The 20,725-nt window shown below is 41.1% G+C and overlaps 1 protein-coding gene across 2 annotated transcripts in view; it reads left to right on the forward strand.

The window, feature by feature from the left end:
• Positions 1 to 374: 374 nt before the first annotated feature.
• The window catches only part of AP1AR (adaptor related protein complex 1 associated regulatory protein), a 152,938-nt gene continuing 132,587 nt past the window's right edge, over positions 375 to 20,725 (forward strand). Inside the window, exons 1-2 of one of the 2 annotated variants that reach the window (XM_029596201.1) lie at positions 375 to 722; positions 15,510 to 15,558. In XM_029596201.1, coding sequence (XP_029452061.1) covers positions 652 to 722; positions 15,510 to 15,558 — 120 coding nt within the window. In that variant the 5' untranslated portion in view covers positions 375 to 651. The remainder of the gene's footprint in view (positions 723 to 15,509; positions 15,559 to 20,725) is intronic. The other variant, XM_029596193.1, reaches the window with a different exon arrangement.

The following is a 20,725-nucleotide window of genomic DNA, read 5'->3' on the forward strand; positions in this document are numbered from 1 at the left end:
CAAATGAGGAATCCATCTGATTCTAGACGCAAACAGCCGCCGATCCAAGTTTGCGCCTCCTACTACACCGAGCTCAGGTCCAGCTCATGCCATCTGCTCCATCCCTTCCACAGTTGACAACTGCTACAGTCTCCTACAGATTTCACGCTGTTACAACAGGAAGTGACGTTTTCGAAGTACCTTGCAAATCACGCGAGCTGTAAAAAGCCGCAACCTAAGAACTACATGATAACCTGCCTTGACGTCACCAACAACAGTAGTAGTCTGTGGGCATTAACCAATGGATACTGTAGCCTTAACCACGCCCTCCACTCCTCCCATATTCTCACGGTGGAGTTTTTGTAATGGGTGGAGGCGGAGTCTATGGCGTCACGCGCTAGGAAGCGGAAGGAATGTCTCCGAGATTGTGGGGGGGGGGGGAAGCGTTGATGATGGAGTTGTGCATCTAGGAGGCATGAGGCTAGAAATCACAATAATAAAGACGCGAAAAGGAGGAGCGGCAGTGTTTTGTCGGTCTTGACTGGAAGCCGAAAACGTGGGTGTGAGCCTCGCGCGGATGCTGCAGCCGTTGGTCGGGCGGCGCGTGCAAAGCGGCAGGTGCCTGCGGGGATTGCCCCCGAAGCGAGCGGGGCCGGTGGCGCCCAGCATGCGATGGGGCTCTGCTGGACTCGGTTCTGCGCCCTCTTCAGCAAGCAAACGGGACGCCTGCAGCGCGGAGGAGGGTAAGAGATGGAACGGCGGCACCCGGTGGGTGGGTGGAGAGGCTGCTCTGAAGAAAAGGCCTGGCTTTTGTTACTTTTTGCGGTGAAAGACGTGGCAGCAGGTGCATGTGTTGCGTCCTTCCCAATTGCTAATGCAGACTATTTTCGGCCTCTTTCTCCCGTCCCTGCTTTTTTTTTTTTGTGTTGGCAGGGAAGTCTTGTCTTTGCAGCGGTTTACACCGTTTGAAAACTGTCTGAAGCGATTAAAATGGTACCTTCTTTTTCTGCTCATACGCCTGTTTAGGGTTATTTTTTTGGAGGGGGAGGGCTCGGAATTGCTGCGGTAGCTATCTTCTTGATTTTCTATTAGGAATTTGATGAAAATGCAGTACTTATTTGAATGTTTTATCTTCTTGGCGCATTTAATTATTATAACGAATGTATTATGGATATCGTTGCTGTGTTTTTTTTGTTGGGTTTTTTTGTTTGTGTTTTGTTTTTTTTACCCTTAAGCGGGGAGGTGTGGCTGGGCCTTTACTTGGCATGTACTCTGTTTTTATGTTAGTGGATTAGATTTTTTTTTTGTGTGTGTGTGGCCTTGTTGCGCTTAGTAAAAATAGAATGGTTGGAACGTTATTGTACTTTTTTGTTTTGTTTATATATATATATATATATATATATAAGGAGTGGAGGGAGTAGGGCTGACACACCTTGTGATTTTGGGCAAGTTACTTCACCCTCAGTTGCTTCAGATTATAAACTCTCTGGGGATAGGTAAATACTACTGTACCTGAATTTAATCTGCTTTGTTATGAAATTCAGAGTAAATATAAGCATATATATAATTTAAAAAGCATTTATTACCTACCTATATCAGAACTACTGTGCTAGGCAGTTTACAGCGTTTAAATTGTACGATTTCAAAATTCACTCAACCTGTGCAACCTTGAGGGGGACTAGACTGTGCCTGTACTACACGGTGAAATTTTTATACTCAAATCCTGGTTTTGATGGAAATTCCTCCAATTTATTAAAGAACTTATTGTTGACATTGTCATACCAATTTGAAAAATGTGTTTGCTGGAGAAAAATACTATTGTAAATGCAAGCACAGACACTCCTTGCATAGATTTTGGAACCAGGGGTGTGGCAGCAACCTTCTTACTTTTATTAGACAGGGTCTAAAGACATTTCTAGCATCCCTGACTCCTGATGGCACAGTTTTAGAAATGTATCGTTGAAAAGAATACTACAGATTCTACGGATTCTTTCCTCATTACAGCTCATGCCCTCAGAAGAGAAAGCATTTTAGAAAAAAATATATTTGCAAATATATATAGTTGATGTGCATAAAGAACATAAGTTTTGCCATGTTAGGTCAGACCAAAGGTCCATCCAACCCAGCATCCTGTTTCCAACAGTGGCCAAGCCAGGTCACAAGTACCTGGCAGGATTCCTAAGTTTAATAGATTCCATGCTGCTTATCCTAAGGACAAGCAGTGGATTTCCTCAAGACCATCTTAACAATGGTTTATGGACTTTTCTTCCAGGAACTTGACCAAACCTTTTTTAAACCTGGCTATACTAAGAGCTTTTTCCACATCCTCTGGCAACAAATTCCAGAGTTTAATTATGTGTTGAGTAAAAAAGTATTATTTTCCATTCCTTTCCTAATATTTTCTAGCCATATTCCTTGGAACAATCAATCATAATAGAATGCCACATGACTATAGTAGGAGGAGCAGGTTTAAGCCATTGAGCAGAATTCTTTTTTTTTTTTTCTTTTTTATTAAGCAATTGGACATACCTTAGAAACAGCGTATTGTCCACATTAACGCTTTCATCACCAATGTCATTATTGAGATTACAAAAAGAGCAGGACCACTGAACATCATCATATTATTAAGCTGCCTACGTATGTTTCCAAAAGGCTTGTATAGGCGTACATTGCCAAAGACAACATATCCAAGGATGCTTGTATACAGCAACATTTAGTACATTTAACATCTTCTATAAGCTCCATTTTGTAGACGCTCAGGGGAGAAAACACAGTCCCATGAAACACTTTAGTCTGTAATTCTCAGGGGGCGCTACATTAGTGAATATTTTGGAAATCGATACATAGTATTCACGTAACAGAATATCTAATACCCCTTCAACATCTGTCTGCCATTTCAGAATAAGCTTGTCATAATCGAATATGGTATAGCATTGAGAAGAAACATGTGTGATAGGGATCCTTGCTTATTAATAAACAATTTTAGTAATGCGGAGTAAGAAGAGATGACCCCTGCAAAAGCACCGGCTGATTGAAGATCCTGAAAATGTGCTTTAATTTGTGCGTACAGTAGAAAATGGCCAGATTGGAACCCCAATTTGTCTCTGCATTCCTCAAACTAATACAGTTTCCCAGAGCCAGGATCAACAAATTCTTGCAAGATCTTTGGGAGATATCTGCAGGCTATGAGTCTCAGGTAACGCCAGGGACGGAAACTGCAGATTTGCTTGTAGGAGTAATCGTAGCGAGACATGGAGTGCCAAGGACAGAAATCTGTGGAGTATACCCCAGGTCCACCTGGCCACCCTCACCAGTTCAAAAGAAATGGGAAACCCCCCTTCAAGTTTTCCGGTTTGGCATGTAAGACAACTACCAGGCTTAGAGGAGTACAAAGAGCTGAAATCGATAATCAGAGGTAGCGTAAAGCCAATCTCCTAAAAAAACGAAGATGTGCTGCCCAATTTTACAACTTAGTCTGGAACCCCCAGGTCCCCTTTCACCTTTGGGGCTATCAGAGTAGCAAAAAGCAAATACCCCTTCTTTCCTCACCAAATAAACATCTGCAGCGTTTTCTGTAAGGTGTGCTGGTCCTTTGCATGGAAATGCTGGTCCTTTGCATGGAAATAGCAGGGGAGCATAAGTAAGAGAGATAATTTGGAGGCAATGATCATTTTTATGACTGCAATACGTTCCTGCAATGAGATAGAAAAGCGCCTGCCAACTCACCAATTTCTAGCAAAATTTCTCTATAGTTGGTGGGATGTTGTTACAATACCCCATAGCTGGTGTTTTGTGAATCTGAATCCCCAAGTACTTAATAGTGTCCCCAGCCCGCTTAACCGAAAAGTTTCCCAACTTCACTGCAAAGTTTCAGAAACATCTAAAACTTCCGTTTTTTGTCCAAATTTAACTTGAACACAGAGAAGACCTGATAGGCACAGAAAATCTGAAACGGTAGAGGCAATGCAGTCCTGGGGTTGGACAAGAGTAAAAGATTATCATCCATGAACAGCAGGGTTTTAATTGGAATCGGGCCCAGGGATATCCCAGTGACTTCTTCTGTCTGCTGTAATTTAAGAATGAGAGGCTCCGCTGTCAGAATAAACAATAGCAGAGCTAAGGGACACCCCTGCCTAGTCCCCCTCTGCAAAGATAAGGCTTTGGACAGTTGTCCATTTACTAAGATCCTGGCTGAAGGGTTTATGTAAAGTGATATATTTATAAATGTGTCCCTCAAAACCAAAGTTTCACAGGACAGTGAATAAGAAGGGCCAGGCCACCCTATCAAAAGCCTTTTCTGTGTCACATCTTATTAGAGGGTTTGATATAGAATTATGTACGCAGCCTTCCAAAGCAGCATGAACCTTATGAATATTGACTGTAGAACACAGAACATATACAAATCCCACTTGATCGGGGATATCAGTTTAGGCATCCAGTATTTTAAACGATTTGCCAGAATCTTTGCGTAAATCTTTATATCTAAATTGAGAAGTGAGAGAGGACAAAATGACGACGGCAGTTGTTCATCCCGCCCCGGTTTAGATAGCGCCACAGTAGTAGCCTCTTCATTGCTTCTGTCCCTTCTCAGACATAGCTTCATAAGCCTGCCACAAAAAGAGAGATGATTAAAGATTTGTAGAAAAAGCCATCCTGACCATCAGGCCCCAGAGTCTTCATAGATGGTAAGGAATGAATAGCCTCTTTAATCTTCTCCACATTTATTGGGCAATTTAACTTCAGTAAGGTGTCGCTTGTGATTTGGGGATATTGCAAGCCATCTAGGAATTTAGACGTTTCCTCTGAAGCTGTAAGCTCAGCCGCATACAGCTGCTGATAAAAATCATAAAACACCTGTGCTATTTCCACAGTAGCAGTCCAGATAGTACTAGATTTAATAGAGGAGATAAATTTTGACAGGACCTGACTTTTTAATAAACTAGACAAGGCGATCCAATTTGTTTCCAAATCTAAACAAGTGTTTTTTCATATACCGCAGAGAGTACATGGCCCTGGCATGAAGGAGATTGTTTAAGGTCAACTGTGTGCCCCTAAATTCCTATACTAGAGCATCATCAGAGATGGAGAGCATTCTTCATTTGCACTCCTTCAACATTCTCTCTAAGTTTACAATTTCTATATTATGTTTTTTCCTCACATAGCTGACAACTAATTATGGCACCCTGGAGTACAGTTTTGGCACACTCCCAGATTAACAGCGGGTTATCTAGATGCTGCCCATTGAATTCAACATAGTCTTTTCATTTTTAATGTAAATAAAGAGAAAACTCAGGATCATTCATGAAAGTAGCAGGCATTTTCCAGCTCCCTACACTCCTGGGTTCACCCACCCTAAAGCTACCCATGACAGGAGAATGGTCAGAAATAATCAAATCTTCTATAGAGGCTGTAAGGAATTGAGGAAATAAGGATTCCGATATTTATTTATTTTTATTTATTTTAAACATTTTTATATACCGGCATTAATTGTGGACATCATGCCGGTTTACATCAAAACTGGTAAAGTATGGAAGTTACATTTTAACAGGGAATTAGAAACTGGGAGGAGGGTAAATAATTGAATAGGATAGACGAGAAATAACAGTAACATTAACATGAACATGGTTCCTCGGTGTGAACGAGGAGAGAGGATAACAACATATGGTTCCTCAGTATGAGGAAGATGGAACAGACGCAATGTGGTCTATTTTTTTTTTTTTTTTTTTTTTTATTGGAGGAGGTGTGAGTTTTTATTCTGGGTAGGCATGTAATCGGCAAATAATCAATCCTGGTTCTGGTGGCATGAGCTCTGGCCACATGGGTAAAATCTAGTTCACCAGGATGTATAAAGCTCACCACAAATCCAGCAATTGTAAATTTTTACACACAGAATTCCCTTGTTTTCACTCAAGTAGTGTACTCCCTTGGACGGCTGTCAATCTGGATCAATTACACAATTTAAATCTTCCCCCCTAGGATCACCAGGTAATTCTCCATCTGAGTGATGTGAGACATTAGGGTGATAAAAAAGGTATGGTCGTATTGATTAGGAGCATACACTGATACTAATAAAGCAGTGGTGCCCAGTATGTATCTCCTTCCCAGATCTGCCACAGTCTGTATCAGTTTAAAGGACAATGCTTTGTGAAGAAGGATAGCAACTCCACAACTCTTGGTGGATCCTGCTACAGAAAAAAATTGTCACCCACCTCTTGTGTGGTGTATTAGCTTCTGTAGAACTTAAGTGCATCTCCTGCAGAAAAACTACCTTAGACTGTAATTTATTCAAGTGACTTAACACCTTTTCCCTCTTAACTGGAATACCCCAACCCAGCAACATTCCAAGAAACTAGATTATGTGCCATAGACATGAAAACATAGTGAAAAGGCCTGTATCCTCAGACCAATATATCCCAAGTGCACAAATCACATTACCCAGGGCACTGTTAAGGTCCAGGATATGAAAACAAAAATTATTAGTATATGTACTAGTGAACAAAATTCCTTCATTGGGAAACCAAGACCCAGCAAAAGATAACATACAGATAGCCCACACCCCGTCAACATAACACCATCAGGAGAGAGTTCCCTTGCCCCTCCCACCCTCCTCCCCTTCCCTTTTTAACCATGCAAAAAGATCTCCATTTAAGAGACTGGAGGTCATGTTAGGTGACTGACATGCTCAGCCACCACTCGCTTGTCAAGAATAGCTACATTGCAAAAAAACAAAGTACATGTTAATAATGGAAAAAAAAATCCGACTTGAACCAGTTCCCTGTGAGGCACATTAGAAGCTGAAGTGGGTCCATTTGAGTTAAAACGCCAAAAATGTAAACAAAGAAGACACTCCAGCTCATGGAATAATATAACCAGGCCCAGCCTGGGCATGGAATGCGAACTGCCGGATCGGAATGCTCCCGAGACGTGAATCCAAAAATATGCACATGGCATCCACCCTTATTCTCTATGTAACCGATGCATCACCAGCTTCCAGACTTTTTAATATTCCATAGCCGAGTGTGCCGTGAGCTCCCTTGGTACCAGATCCGTAAGCGTGCAGGATTTGATGGAGAAAAATGCATATTTTTGCACACCAGTTCAGTACAGACCGATATAATTCTTTGTGGAGATTAGCAACCCATAACGAAAAGTCCTGGAAGACCAAAATCTTTTAATTCTCAAACTTTAATTCCCTTTGTTTCAGAAAATATTATAGGATCTCAACTTTCTGGGTGTAGTTCCAAATTTGAGCAATGACAATGTGTGGTTTCTGATCTGTTGTAGGCTTGGGGCCCAGACGATGCGCCCACTCAATCGGGCCTACTGGAGCCGTCCCCACAAATGCCACCATGGCTTGCAGCCATGTTTCAGGGTCCTCCCCAGTTCCTGGTCCGGCATACTCTCGGGAAAACTGACAAACCGAAGATTATTTTGGCAGGAGCAGTTTTCTAACTCATCAAACTTATCGTCCTGTGAACAGGCCTCTTTCTCTAGGGCCTCAACCTTATGCTCCAAAATACCACCATTGTCCTCAACCACTGCAGTGCGGCCTTCCATGATTTCCATCTGGGTACCAAATTCAGATATGGTAGAGTGTGCCTCTGCTGTTGTCTAGCGCCGCTACAACCATAGCGGTTACCTTCTTCGAGTCCTCAGCAGGAATGGAGGATGAGTCAGATTTGGCCGCGTCCATTTTGGAATCTAAGGCCTCTGTTTTTATCTTTCTTTTTTAACAACTTTGGTTGCCATTAGATTCAGGAAAGCTGCTGTAAACACACAGCCTGAACTTACTGTATTGCCATGCCTTAGAGCTCAAAGGGGTCAGAAAAGAACAGCAAAAAATGTAAATATAGCACAGGGGTGGCTGGAGCTCTGTCCTCTCACACCTTACCAGCCCAGCACATCATGTGACCACCTCCCATGACTTTTTAATTTCCTCAAGAATCTCTTGTGAGGTTCTTTGGCAAATGCTTTCTGAAAGTCCAGATATATCAACTGGCTCACTTTTATCCACGTTTATTCACGCCTTCAAAAAATGTAGCAGATTAGTGAGGCAAGACTTCCCTTGACTAAACCCATGTTGAGCTTGTCTCATGACTATATGTTTAGCAGTTTTGTTCTTTATAATATAGTTTAAATCATTTTTCCTGCCACTGATGTCAGGCTCATCAGTCTATACTTTCCTGGATCACCTCTGGAAACCTTTTTTAAAAATGGTGTTACATTGGCCACCCTCCAGTCTTTAGGCACCATAGCTGATTTTAATGATAGATTACAGATTAATAATAGTAGGTCCACAATTTCATTTTTCAGTTCTTTCCGTACTCTATACCATCTGGTCCAGGTGATTTGCCACTCTTTAGTTTATCAATTATCCCTATTACATCTTCTAGTTTCACTGAGATTTGTTTCATTTCTCTGAATTGTCACCCATGTCAGAATTGATATTTAAAGGTATCTGCCTTACATTCTCCTTATTATAAACTGAAGCAAAGAAATCATTTACATGGCTTTAAAGCCTCTGAGATGTAGAAGGGGTCCTGTAAATCCTGAAAAAATATTTCACATTTTAGTGCCTGGGATATCCTATCTGTTCTTCAAAGAAACTGTTTCCTGGTTATATTTGATCTGTGAGGAGATACTGTATTTAGGTATTGACAGTTACTATGCTGATATTGGCAGATATTGCTGTTGATAACCATGAAAAATAATGCCTCTGTTAGTCTGCAAACTTGTTAAATACAAGTTTTCATCAGTTATACTTGGGTAACATAATGTGGAACTACTGGAGAATCAAACTATTTAGTCCATAATCTTAAGTTTTGTGTGTTGTGTTTTAAGGAAAAACTTGTGAATCACCTATAGCAGCTAAAATTAAAAATGTTTTAAAACTAATGCAGAAGAAAAACAGGGTCAGTGTCGTGGTTTGTTTTTTTTTGTTTTGTTTTGGTTTTTGTTTCTGGTATTGCTTGAAATGCTGGAAGAAACCTGTAAACAAGTTCTTAAATGGCTTCTGCTGCCATTCTTACTTAGGTGGTTTAATTTTTTAACTTCCAATCATATCAAAGAGAAATTGTTTGGCTTTTCTGGCTCAGGAATTTTTTTTTTTTCTTTTTTCTTGTATATACCGATAGTAGTTTGGATGTATTTTGCAGAGACTGATAATGCAGTATGTTAGGTGGGATCTTCCTAATTCCTTTTCAACTTACAGTGCATACTTCCTCTGACTCTTGTTTATAAGATTGATAGAAGTGGTACATAAAACATTCAGACTTTAGACGTAAACGTACTATGACATATGCTCAGTTGATTTGAAATTCTGGTAAGGTGTTTTTATTTATTTTTACTTAAATGCAAGTAATGTATGTGTTAATCAATATTTAGAGCTTTTAATGGAAACCTTGGAGAAGTTTTATCGATACATTAATAATGCAGTAATGTGTCCCAAAATGTTTTTCTTGTTCTGTAATGCCCTTGATTCACTTCTGAAAAACAGTTGGATAAGTGCATGTATTTTAGCATAGTATTTATATCCTCAAATAACGAGTTAGAAGTAGAGCTTTAACAATAATTGAAATATAAATTTTGTCTGTGTGTGTGTGTATATATATATCACTTTAATCCAAGAGGTTTACAGAGTACTTTACAAACTGGTACTAAAAATGCTACTGACTTTTGGTGGATTGAATGAATACATAGTTTAATGCTGGCGAATAAGATTTGTTGGCCTAGACTCAGTTCACATTTTGATTTTGGTTGTGGAAGGCAAATATTTCCACCTAACTGGATTTTTCAGAATAGCAACTTTATTAAAAGAGGATATTTGGCAGGCATTCTTGGTACTGAAATATATTTGGGGCATTTAGGAGGTGGAGCCACCACAATAAAGCTCTGGAATTTGTTGCCAGAGGACGTGGTTAGTGCAGTTAGTGTAGCTGGGTTCAAAAAAGGTTTGGATAAGTTCTTGGAGGAGTAGTCCATTAACTGCTATTAATCAAATTTACTTAGGGAATAGCCACTGCTATTAATTGTATCAGTAGCATGGGATCTTCTTGGTGTTTGGATAATTGCCAGGTTCTTGTGGCTTGGTTTGGCCTCTTTTGGAAACAGGATGCTGGGCTTGATGGACCCTTGGTCTGACCCAGCATGGCAATTTCTTATATTCTTATGTTAGATGCTCAGTTAATGCCTTCCTTAACAGAGAATATCATAATGCCTCTGTATCACTCCACGGTGCAACCTCATCTTGAGTATTGGGTGCAGTTCTGATCACCACATCTCAAAAAAGATATAGCTGAATTAGAAAAGGTTCAGAGAAGGGCAACCAAAATGATAAAGGGGATGGAATGATTTCCCCTATGACAGGGGTCAGGAACCTATGGCTCGGGAGCCAGATATGGCTCTTTTGATGGCTGCATCTGGCTCGCAGACAAATCTTTAATAAAAAAGTAAAAATCTAACAAAATCCCCCACCCTCCTGACACCCCTCAAGACCTCCAAAATCCCCCTGGTGGTCCAGTGGGGGTCTGGGAGTGATCTCCTGGACTTGGGCTGTCGGCTGCCAGTAGTCAAAATGGCGCCGACGGCCCTTTGCCCACACTATGTCACTGGGGTCGACCAATGGCGGCAGTAGCCCCTGTGACATAGTGAGGGCAAAGGGCCGTCGGCGCCATTTTGACTACTGGCAGCCGACAGCCCAAGTCCAGGAGATCGCTCCCGGACCCCCACTGGACCACCAGGGACTTTTGGCAGGTCTTGGGGGGGGGGGGTCAGGAGGGTGGGGGTTGTAGTAAATTAATTTTGGAGGTCTTGGGGGGGTGTCAGGAGGGTGGGGGGTTGTAGTAAATTAATTTTGGAGGTCTTGGGGGGCGTCAGGAGGGTGGGGGGTTTTGTTAGATTTTTACTTTTTTATTAAAGATTTGTCTGCGAGCCCTGGACCCCCGCTGGATCACCAGGGACTTTTGGCAGGTCTTTGGGGAGGGGGGGGAGATTGTAATAAATTAATTTGGCAGGTCTTGGGGGCGTCAGGAGAGTAGGGGGTTGTAGTTAGTATGGCTCTCACGGAATTACATTTTAAAATATGTGGCGTTCATGGCTCTCTCAGCCAAAAAGGTTCCCGACCCCTGCCCTATGAGGAAAGGCTGAAGAGGTTAGGACTCTTCAATCTGGAGAAGAGATGGCTGAGGGGGGATATGATAGAGGTTACTCTCAGCCTGCCAGTTTCTCTCTTCCTCCCCAAGGCCATTTCCCCTGTTGCTCCAGGTCCAGATGTGTGGCTGCCTGTAGTTTCACTATGCATGTTACTGCAAGTTATATAAGTACATTCCTGATCGTCCTACCAGACCAGTCCACACCTGCGGGATTCCCCTGCTTGCCAGTAGGTGGAGGCAGAGAATTTTTTCCACTTTTTTTTTTTTTTTGCTTATGTCACTCACAATATAATATCCTGGGATAGCTGGGCGGTTCCTCAGTAGTTCTCTGCCTCTGGTTAGGTGGGGGTATATTCTGGGATAGCTAGGGACTTTTAAAAAAGAAAAAAAAAAAAGAGAAGTAGACTCTGGGGAGATTCCTCCTCACCTTTAAAACAAAAAAAAAAAACCTTCCTGGAGTTAATCCTAAGCAAGCCATGGTCTGCAGAGGGCAGTTCCAGGAGGGGGAGGCACGTGCTCATAGGGAGCAGTTCGGCGTCCTTAGCCACGGTGGTGGGAGCCAAAAACTTCTCCCCCTCCAGCCGCAAGACGCAGGCTGAGAGGGTCCGGAAATGTGCGCAATGTGAGACGAGGAGGAGCTCTATTGCAGGCTCCTTTTGCCTCCGCTGTGATGGCTGTGAACCTCCGGAAAACAGGCAGCGGAGAGCAGGTGAGGAGGAGAGGGGCAGACTGCAAGCAGATGCGCCAAGGCCGGCTCAGAGAGAGCCGCGAGAGCAGCTTGATAGGGCAGAGGGCCCATTGCGGGGGGAGGCAGTGGAAGTGCAGGCAAGCCATGTGATAGAGAAGCCCTAGGGGGAAGAAGGCAAGGCACAGCGCAGGAAACAGTTTTCCACAGAATTTATCTTGCTAATGCATCAGGCCTGTAAAGAAATAAAAGCCAAAGGGTCTGCATTAGAAGGTCCCCCAGGAGGTGGTTCCCCATTGGGCTCACAACATATGCCAGGTTTAAAGAAACCTAGGACAGATGGAATTCCCTTGCTGCCTTCCCTGGTGGTTCGGAGAAGTGATGCAGGGGATTTAGAACTCCCAGGTAAAGCTCCCATGGAGGAGGAGGGGAGTGAAGGAGGAGCCGCCTCATAATGAAGGTTATGCAAGCCTTAAGCCTGCAGGAGTCAGGCAAGGAAAATGAGGAGGAAAACAACTTGCAAGGGGACTCAATCCTGAGAGGTATAAGGAGACCAGCAAAAGCCTTTCCCCTCCATCCTGCTATAGAGGAGATGATTGAGGGAGAATAGGTCACACCTTTCAACCTTGAAAGCAAGATCCCTCTATCCACTATAACAGGGGGAAGTAGATAGGTTACTAAAAGTCCCAAAGATAGATGCCCCAATGGCAGCAGTGTCAAAAAAAAAAAAAAAAAGGCAATATACTGGTAGAAGGGGGCACCTCCTTAAGAGATAACACAGGATAGAAAGGTAGAAGCCTTTTTGAAGAAAGTATTTGAGGCAGCTAGTTTGTCTTTACAAGCAGCAGTGCATGGGGGCTGTGTAGCCAGAGCATTGGTCAAATGGCTCCAGCAGCTCCAGGAAGAAATGCTAGGGATAGGAGAAGCCCAGGAGATATGGCCAGAATAATCAGGAATGGCCTTTCTGGCAGACACTATGATCTCATCAGAACCTCAGCCAAGCAGATGGCATCGGTAATGGTGGCAAGGAGACTTTTGTGGCGCAGACATTGGGCGGCGGATGCACTCTCTAAAGCAAGATTAAACATCCTGCCCTTCAAAGGATATCTCCTCTTTGAGGAAGAATTAGATGCCCTAATGAAAAGCCTGGTAGATTCAAAGTTGCAGAGATTCCCAGAGGATAGTCCCAAAGGTCCCTTAAGGCCCTTTAAACAAAGAATTTAGAGAGTTTAGGCAAGTGAGAGTTCTAGGTAGTAGGGGTTTTAGGGGTTTTAGACTGAGACAGCCCTTTCAAACAGCACAAGGCTGGGTTAGAGATAAAACCCCCAGAGCTCTCAGAGGGTTTAAAGGGGCTAAATGATGGTTGGGGGGGTGGGGCCCTCCTATAGTGGGCGGTCGCCTAACACTGTTTTTCAGGGAATGTGCCCAAGTCACCAGGGATAGGTGGGTCCTGGAGGTTATCTGCCGGGGGCACTCCCTACCACAGTGCCAGAATTCTTTTTGGAGTCCCCCCTGCAGATCACTAGAGAAAAGCGAGGTAATGAGAATGACCCTAGATAGACTTGTGGCACTAGAGAAGTGATAGTACTGGTTCCAAACCCAGAGAGGCAAATGCCATCACTGCTCGACGTTTAGCATGGCTTTGAGCAACTGCAATTCGTGAAGATATGCATGAAAAGCTTGCTAACCTCCCTTGTCTCCCGGATAATCTCTTTGGAGACAAATTGAGAGAGACTAGCACAGCTCAAGGAGCAGAAAGTGGCCGTCATGTCACTATCCTCTCCTTCCAATGCAGCTTCCTCTAAACAGTATTTCTTATCCTATAGGAAGCCTTATTACCAACAATGTCCCTACAGGCCTTACCCATCCTACTGGCCTCAACCATAGGCATCAAGTCACCCTCGGCAGCAAGGGTCTTGACAATGCCTTCCTTGGCAGCCTTGTCCGCTTCAAGACACCAACCCAACTAAACCCCCTCAGGGTTTTTAGGGAGTGTGAACCCATCTCTACTGCTACCAGTAGGGGGCAGACTCTCCCACTTTCTTCCAGTATGAAAGGCGATCATCCAGTATGGCTAGTTCCTCAATTTTGCATCCATCTTATTTGTTCTGCACCTCGTGCGCCAAAGATACCTGAATGCATACAGTTCTGCTATCAGAAGCATTCAGAAGCCTTGTCTACCCCCCTAAGGCTCACCAAATCCATGCTATGGCGGCTGCTTCACTTGCTCACCTTCATGAGGTACCCATTCTAGACATTTGCAAAGCTGCCACCTGGTCTTCGCGGAACACGTTCACAGCAAACTACTGCTTAGATAGGCAGACCTCAGCGGATGTGGGCAGAACGATTCTCAAATCAGGCACTTCTTGAAGACTGCGAGGCCGCAGGTTAAGAACTGTCCGCATACTTTTTTCAACTGTTTTGAGCGCACTACCTGACATTGTTGCTCAGGCTGTACTCTGCTTTCTTTCACAGCTCTTGATTTGCCCTCCTGTTGAGATGTTTTGTCTTTGAAGAAATTAAAAACTTTTGGTCAGGAAGAGAATTAATGTAAATTCTTTTAAAACCTTTTAAATTGCCTAGCATGTAATTTATCGATTAATTCCAAAAACTACTCCATTGTGTTAAAATATTGTCCATCAGAAGAATACACTGAACTATATTCCCCTGAGGTAGCACTTACTGGGTGAAACGAGTGTCCCCTTATCAAGGATCAACTTTAAAATTGAGAGAACTTGAACATTTGGTGTGAGCTATGTAAAATCAATCTGTTAAGCTTGATAGCATGCTGTGTGTTTAGCTATTACATTGAGAGATCTGGAATATTTTGAGTGATTATACCATCTGATTAAGTAACAATGATCTGAAATCTTTTAGAACCCCTGATTTTGAATGTTCTGTTTTCTGTAAAAAGTAGTGTTAAGTTTGCCAATTTTTATTATTAGTATTTAATTGGATGAGTAGACAGTGGTGTGTCAAACACATTGGTCATACTGAAAAATTGAACAGCTTTTGACTGTTTTATATTACAAAATGTGTTAATTTGTTGTGTAAAATGTAATTTTTAGTCTTATAGGTACGAATATTTTTTGTAAGAGAATAACAAACATGGTATTAAGTCTTTTTAAGTTTAGGAAAGAGTTAGAATAAAGGGGAGAGGGAATGTTCCTAACTGTTAATGCAGACATAACAACCTAATCTGGAAAAGAAATGTAAATTAATTCATTAGCATGCATTTGAATGCTAAACAGTCAATTAATAATTAATCTGGGTTGGTGCAAATCACTTAAAGTAATGCAATTTGCATGAATATGCAGTTAAAAAAAACCAAAAAAAAACTGCACCTCTGAGAGGTGTAAAGATATTTGCATGTGTAATTTTTATTTTCCCAGTTTGGTCAAGGTCCAAACAATTGAATTTCTCCATAAGAATCGGGTAGCAGAGCCTTCACACCCCTCCTCCCCTATATTGTACAGCTCCTTAATCCTAGTCCAGAAGTCAAGAAGGGACTGTCTTCAGCTCATGACTTGGACTTTACATTTAATTGTAGACTGAAAGGCAGCAAAGTATATTTATGCTGCTAATCATGAACAGCAGAAATTAAAAACAGTTCTTGCAGGTGATGCTCTAATTTATTTATTTATTAATATACTGCTGAATTCAGGAATAATCATATTGATTCTTTTTATTTTCAGATCAAAATATTTTAGAACCTGTTCAACAGGAGAACATTTTACTATCGAGGTGAGTATTTAGGCTCGTAATGTTTTGTAAATTGAGAAGCATAATACAAGTTGCAAATTTAGGATAATCTTATGTAATATGATTTCTCTCAGTCACTATTTTTAATTACCGGTATATCAATTTTAGTATGTCATTTTAATAAATAGGTTTGGAGATACATATAAAAAAAATACTGGGGCAGATGAAGCCTTCCTGTGAAATGTCATTTTGTAAAAAAGCTCTTTAATATCAGATGTCAGCTTTTCACTCATCTTTGTAAGTCAGCAAGATGGAGTAGGTTGGTTACTCAGTGTTACATCAGAACCACAAGACTGGCCTTAGTCATCAGTTTTTAATATGGAAGTGACCTCATTACCAAATTTGAGGCTTTATGCAGGGTTTGTTTTTGGGGTTTTTTTTTTAGTTGCGTTTCATCCATGTGACACACTTCTTGTTGCTATGTCTTCCTATACTCATGGATGAAGAGCCCTCTGTGAAACTATTTGCCTGAAAGTTGTTAAATGTGAGCTTTCTGACATAAGAGGATTTCTGCTAAATTTTGTCCAAATCAGTAAATGGAGATAGTACCCGATGCATGTGATGATAAAGCAGGGCATGAAAGGAAATTATGAAATACATCTTTTTTGGTACAAACATGCACTTCTCCAGCTTTCGTTTACGTAGTTTGTTTGAATTTATTTGGTAGAAAAGTAATGTTCCATTTTGAAAAATTGTGTGCAACACAATAAATAGAGATTTTTTTTATATCAATGAATACAATAGCTCAGATACTAAAAACAATTTTTCTGGATTTGCATGATTCATATGTGTTTGTATCAAAGTGATGCTTGTAGTAGAGTGTGCAGTTTTGAACAATCATGCAACTATAGAAATCCTAGATACATTACTTATCTGTGTTCAGATTTACATTTGTAAACTTTTTGAAGAAGAAACATCATACCCTTGGGTTCCTGCGGCAGATTTTTCAAGACTTTGCCACAAGAGTTAACAAACTTTGTAGTATATTTTTCAAAATTCTCTGGCATATTTGCAGATTCACAATGTTAATATTTTTCTTACTTTATAAAAAGTGATACTCCAGTATTTTCTGTGTCCAGTTAATTTGGTGCTTTATTAGAGGAAAATGGATCTAGGAATGGGAGAGAAGCGATCTGAGGAGGAAAATGAAGAAGGGATCTTAAGCAAGAGGGATGGAAAAGGATAGAGGCACAAAGGGAAAATAGGATGGGGGAATCGAGAATAAGAAAAGGGATAAGAGTAGAGGAGGGAAGAAGAGTCAGGAAGGGGGAGGAAAGGGGAGGATTAGGAATGAGGGAAGAAGAGGTATAAAGGATTAGCACATGGTTTATCTGACATTTAAATCAGATAAAATAAGGTCAAAGTTCTTATAAAGAGAGCAGAATGCCTACACCTTTCTTGACGTGGATGAAAATTATTACATAAGAACATATAAGGTATGCCATACTAGGTCAGACCAAGGGTCCATTAAGCCCAGTATCCTGTTTCCAACAGGGGCCAAGTCGCAAGTACCTAGCGAGTACCCAAACAAATCTCAAGCTACTATTCCTTATTAATAGCATTTGATGGATTTTTCCTCTGGGAACTTATCCAAACCTTTTTTCAACCCAGTTACACTAACTGCTGTAACCTCATCCTCTGGCAGTGAATTGCAGAGCTTAACTATGCGCTGAGTGAAAGAATTTTCTTTGATTTGTTTTAAATGAGCTACTTGCTAACTTCATGGAGTGCCCCCTAGTCCTTCTATTATCTGAGAGAGTGAATAACCAATTTACATTAACTTTTTCAAGTCCTTTCATGATTTTGTAGACCTCTCATATCCCTCCTCATTTGTCTCTTCTCCAAACTGAACAGCCCTAAGTTCCTTAGCCTTACCTCATAAGGCAGTTGTTCCATGAATCTTATCATTTTGGTCACCTTCTCTGCACTTCTTCCAGTGCAACTATTTTTTTTTGAGTTGCGGTGACCAGAATTGCACACAGTATTCAAGATGTGGTCTCACCATGGAGTGATAGAGCATTATAACATTCATAGTTTTATTTGCCATTCCCTTCTTAATTCCTAACATTCTGTTTGCTTTTTTGATTGCCACAGCACACTGAGCTGACAATTTCAATGTATTATCCACTATGAGACCTAGGTCTCTTTCCTGAGGGGTAACTCCTAAGATAGAACCAAACATTGTGTAATTACAGCAAGGGTTATTTTTCCCTACATGCATCACTTTGCACTTGTCCACATTAAATTTCATCTGCCATTTGGAAGTCCAATCTTCTGGTCTCACAAGGTCCTCCTGCAATTTATCACAATCCACTTGAGATTTAACTACTCTGCATAATTTTGTGTCATCCACAAATTTGATCACCTCACTCGTTGTACCCCATTCCAGGTCATTTATCAATATATTAAAAAGCACTGGTCCAAGTACAAATCCCTGAGGCACTCTACTGTTTACTTTTTTCCACCGTGAAAACAAACCATTTAATCCTACTGTTTCCTGTCTTTTAACCAGCTTGCGATAAGGACATCGCCTCCTATCCCATGACTTTTTTTTTTAAGTTTTCTTAGAAGCCTCTCATGCGGGACTTTGTCAAACGCCTTCTGAAAAATCCAAATACACCACATCTACTGGTTCACCTTTGTCCACATGTTTATTCACCCCTTCAGTCCATCTGAATCATCACCCTTGAAAACAGTCTCTGGAAAAGGTATCTCCCCAACATCTCTTCAGTAAACACCGAAGCAAAGAAATTGTTTAATCTTTCCACGATGGCCTTATCTTCCCTAAGTGCCCCTTTAACTCCTCGAACATCTAACTGTCTAACTGACTCCCTCGCAGGCTTTCTGCTTCAGAGATATATATATATATATATATAATTTTCTAATATCTTAAGATACATTTCACAGATTTTAGAAAAAAAAATCACTTGAAAACAAACAAACATCATAATACAACTTTCTGTGCATTATCCTTACATTACAATCATAAGAAAATTGAGAAAGTTGAAGGAAGAGATAAAAGTAAAGAAGCAGATTGCAAAATAGTAAATCAATATATTGTAATTGTGTCAATACTCGCCATTAAACACTACTCTACCAGCACAATGGGGATTCTTAGGATTGGGTATCCAAATATGATCGTAACTGATCAGGTTGATTGAAAACATTTCACTCCCTGATTAATAATAATACAACGACATGGAAATCTTAATACAAATTTGGCCCCTCTGTAGAACTTCTCCTCTCATAAGTATAAATTGCTTTCTCCTAACTTGTGTATCACGAGCAATGTCAAGAGATATATTTTTTAAAGTTTTTATTTTGAGTTTTTACCTCTTCGGCCAATTTATTTTCAAATTCGGTCTTAACCTGTCTTATCAATGACTTACATTTAACTTGCCAGTGCTTATGCTTAATTGTTTTTTCTTCTGATGGATCCTTCTTCCAATTTTTGAATGAAGATCTTTTTGACTAAAATAACTACTTCCACCTCACTTTTTAGCCATGCTGGCAATAGTTTGACCTTCCTTCCACCTTTCTTAATGTGTGGAATACATATGGACTGTGCTTCTAGGATGGTATTTTTTAACAATGTCCACCTGTTGCACAATTTTTACCTTTGTAGCTGCAGCTTTCAATTTTTTTTTTAATTATTTTTCACATTTTATCAAAGTTTTTCCTTTTGAAAGTTTAGTGCTACAGCCATGGATTTACTTACTGTCCCCCTTTCAGACATTAATTCAAATTTGATCATATGATCACTATTGCCAAGTGGCCCCTCCCCTGTTTCCTTTCTCACCAAATCCTGCGCTCCCCTGAGAATTAAATCTAAAATAGCTCCCTCTCTAGTTCCTGAACCAACTGCTTGATAAAATGTCATTTATTCCATCCAGGAACTTTCTCTCTGTAGCATGTCCTGATGTTTCACTTACCCAGTCAATATTTGGGGTAATTGAAATGTCCCATTATTACTGCACTACCAATTTGGTTAATTTCCCTAATTTCTCTTAGCGTTTCACTGTCCATCTCACCATCTTGGCCAGGTGGATGGTAGTATACTCCTATGACTATACTGTTCCCCAACACGCAAAGGATTTCTACCGATAAAGCTTTGATTGTGCATTTAGTTTCATGCAGGATCTTTATCCTGTTGGACTCTCTAAGCCAGTGGTCCCCAACCCTGTCCTGGGGGCCCAGCATGAAAGAAAATTTGCATGCACTGCCACCATAACATGCAAATTTTCTCTCATGCATATTCATTGTGGATATCCTGAAAACCCGACTGGCTGGTGGGCCCCCAGGACAGGGTTGGGGACCACTGCTCTATGCCATCCTAGACATAAAGCACCATCCCGCTACCAAGATGCTCCTCTCTTCATTACAGTATAATTTGTATCCCATTGATTATCCTCTCTTCACCATGTCTCTGAGATGCCAATTAAGTCTGTCATTATTCACTGCTATACACCCTGATTCTCCCATCTTACTTCTTAGACTTTGGGCATTAGCATACAAACATTTCAAACTGTATATTTTGTTTGTATTAACATTGGAGAAATTACTTGCCTGATAATTTCGTTTTCCTTAGTGTAGGCAGATGAACTCAGGACCAGTGATTATTGTGCTCTTCTGCTAGCAGATGGAAGACTGAGTCAGATTTCAAAACTGATGTCACTCTAGATATACCCCTGCAGTAACCTCAGCTCTTCAGTATTCTCTTTGACAAGCCATTGTGGATATATCTTTGCTTAAATAACTTGATTAAAACTTGATTGAACTGGTTCAACTAATTTCCAAACTGGAGACCGCCAGTGCACTCAACCAATTAATGTTGACACTGGACAACTGTGGGTGTCTTGAACTAGGGGTAGGCCGCGGCTTACCCATATTTGCTTAGTCTCGAGGTTCGCTATCCGAGGTTTTCCTTTTCGGGGGCAGCCGTGGGCAGGATTCTGAGCCCATCTGTCTACACTAAGGAAAACGAAATTCAGGCAAGTAATTTCTCCATTTCCTAGCATGTAGCCAGATGGACTCAGGACCAGTAGGATGTAAAAAGCTACTCCCGGACAGGGCGGGAGGCTGCCCTTCTTTCTTAAATGCCTCTTAAGCTTTTCTGAAAACTAGCTCCGTCAGGGTGCATCTTAACACT

Source organism: Rhinatrema bivittatum, chromosome 1, assembly GCF_901001135.1.
Source record: "Rhinatrema bivittatum chromosome 1, aRhiBiv1.1, whole genome shotgun sequence".
NCBI lineage: Eukaryota > Metazoa > Chordata > Amphibia > Gymnophiona > Rhinatrematidae > Rhinatrema > Rhinatrema bivittatum.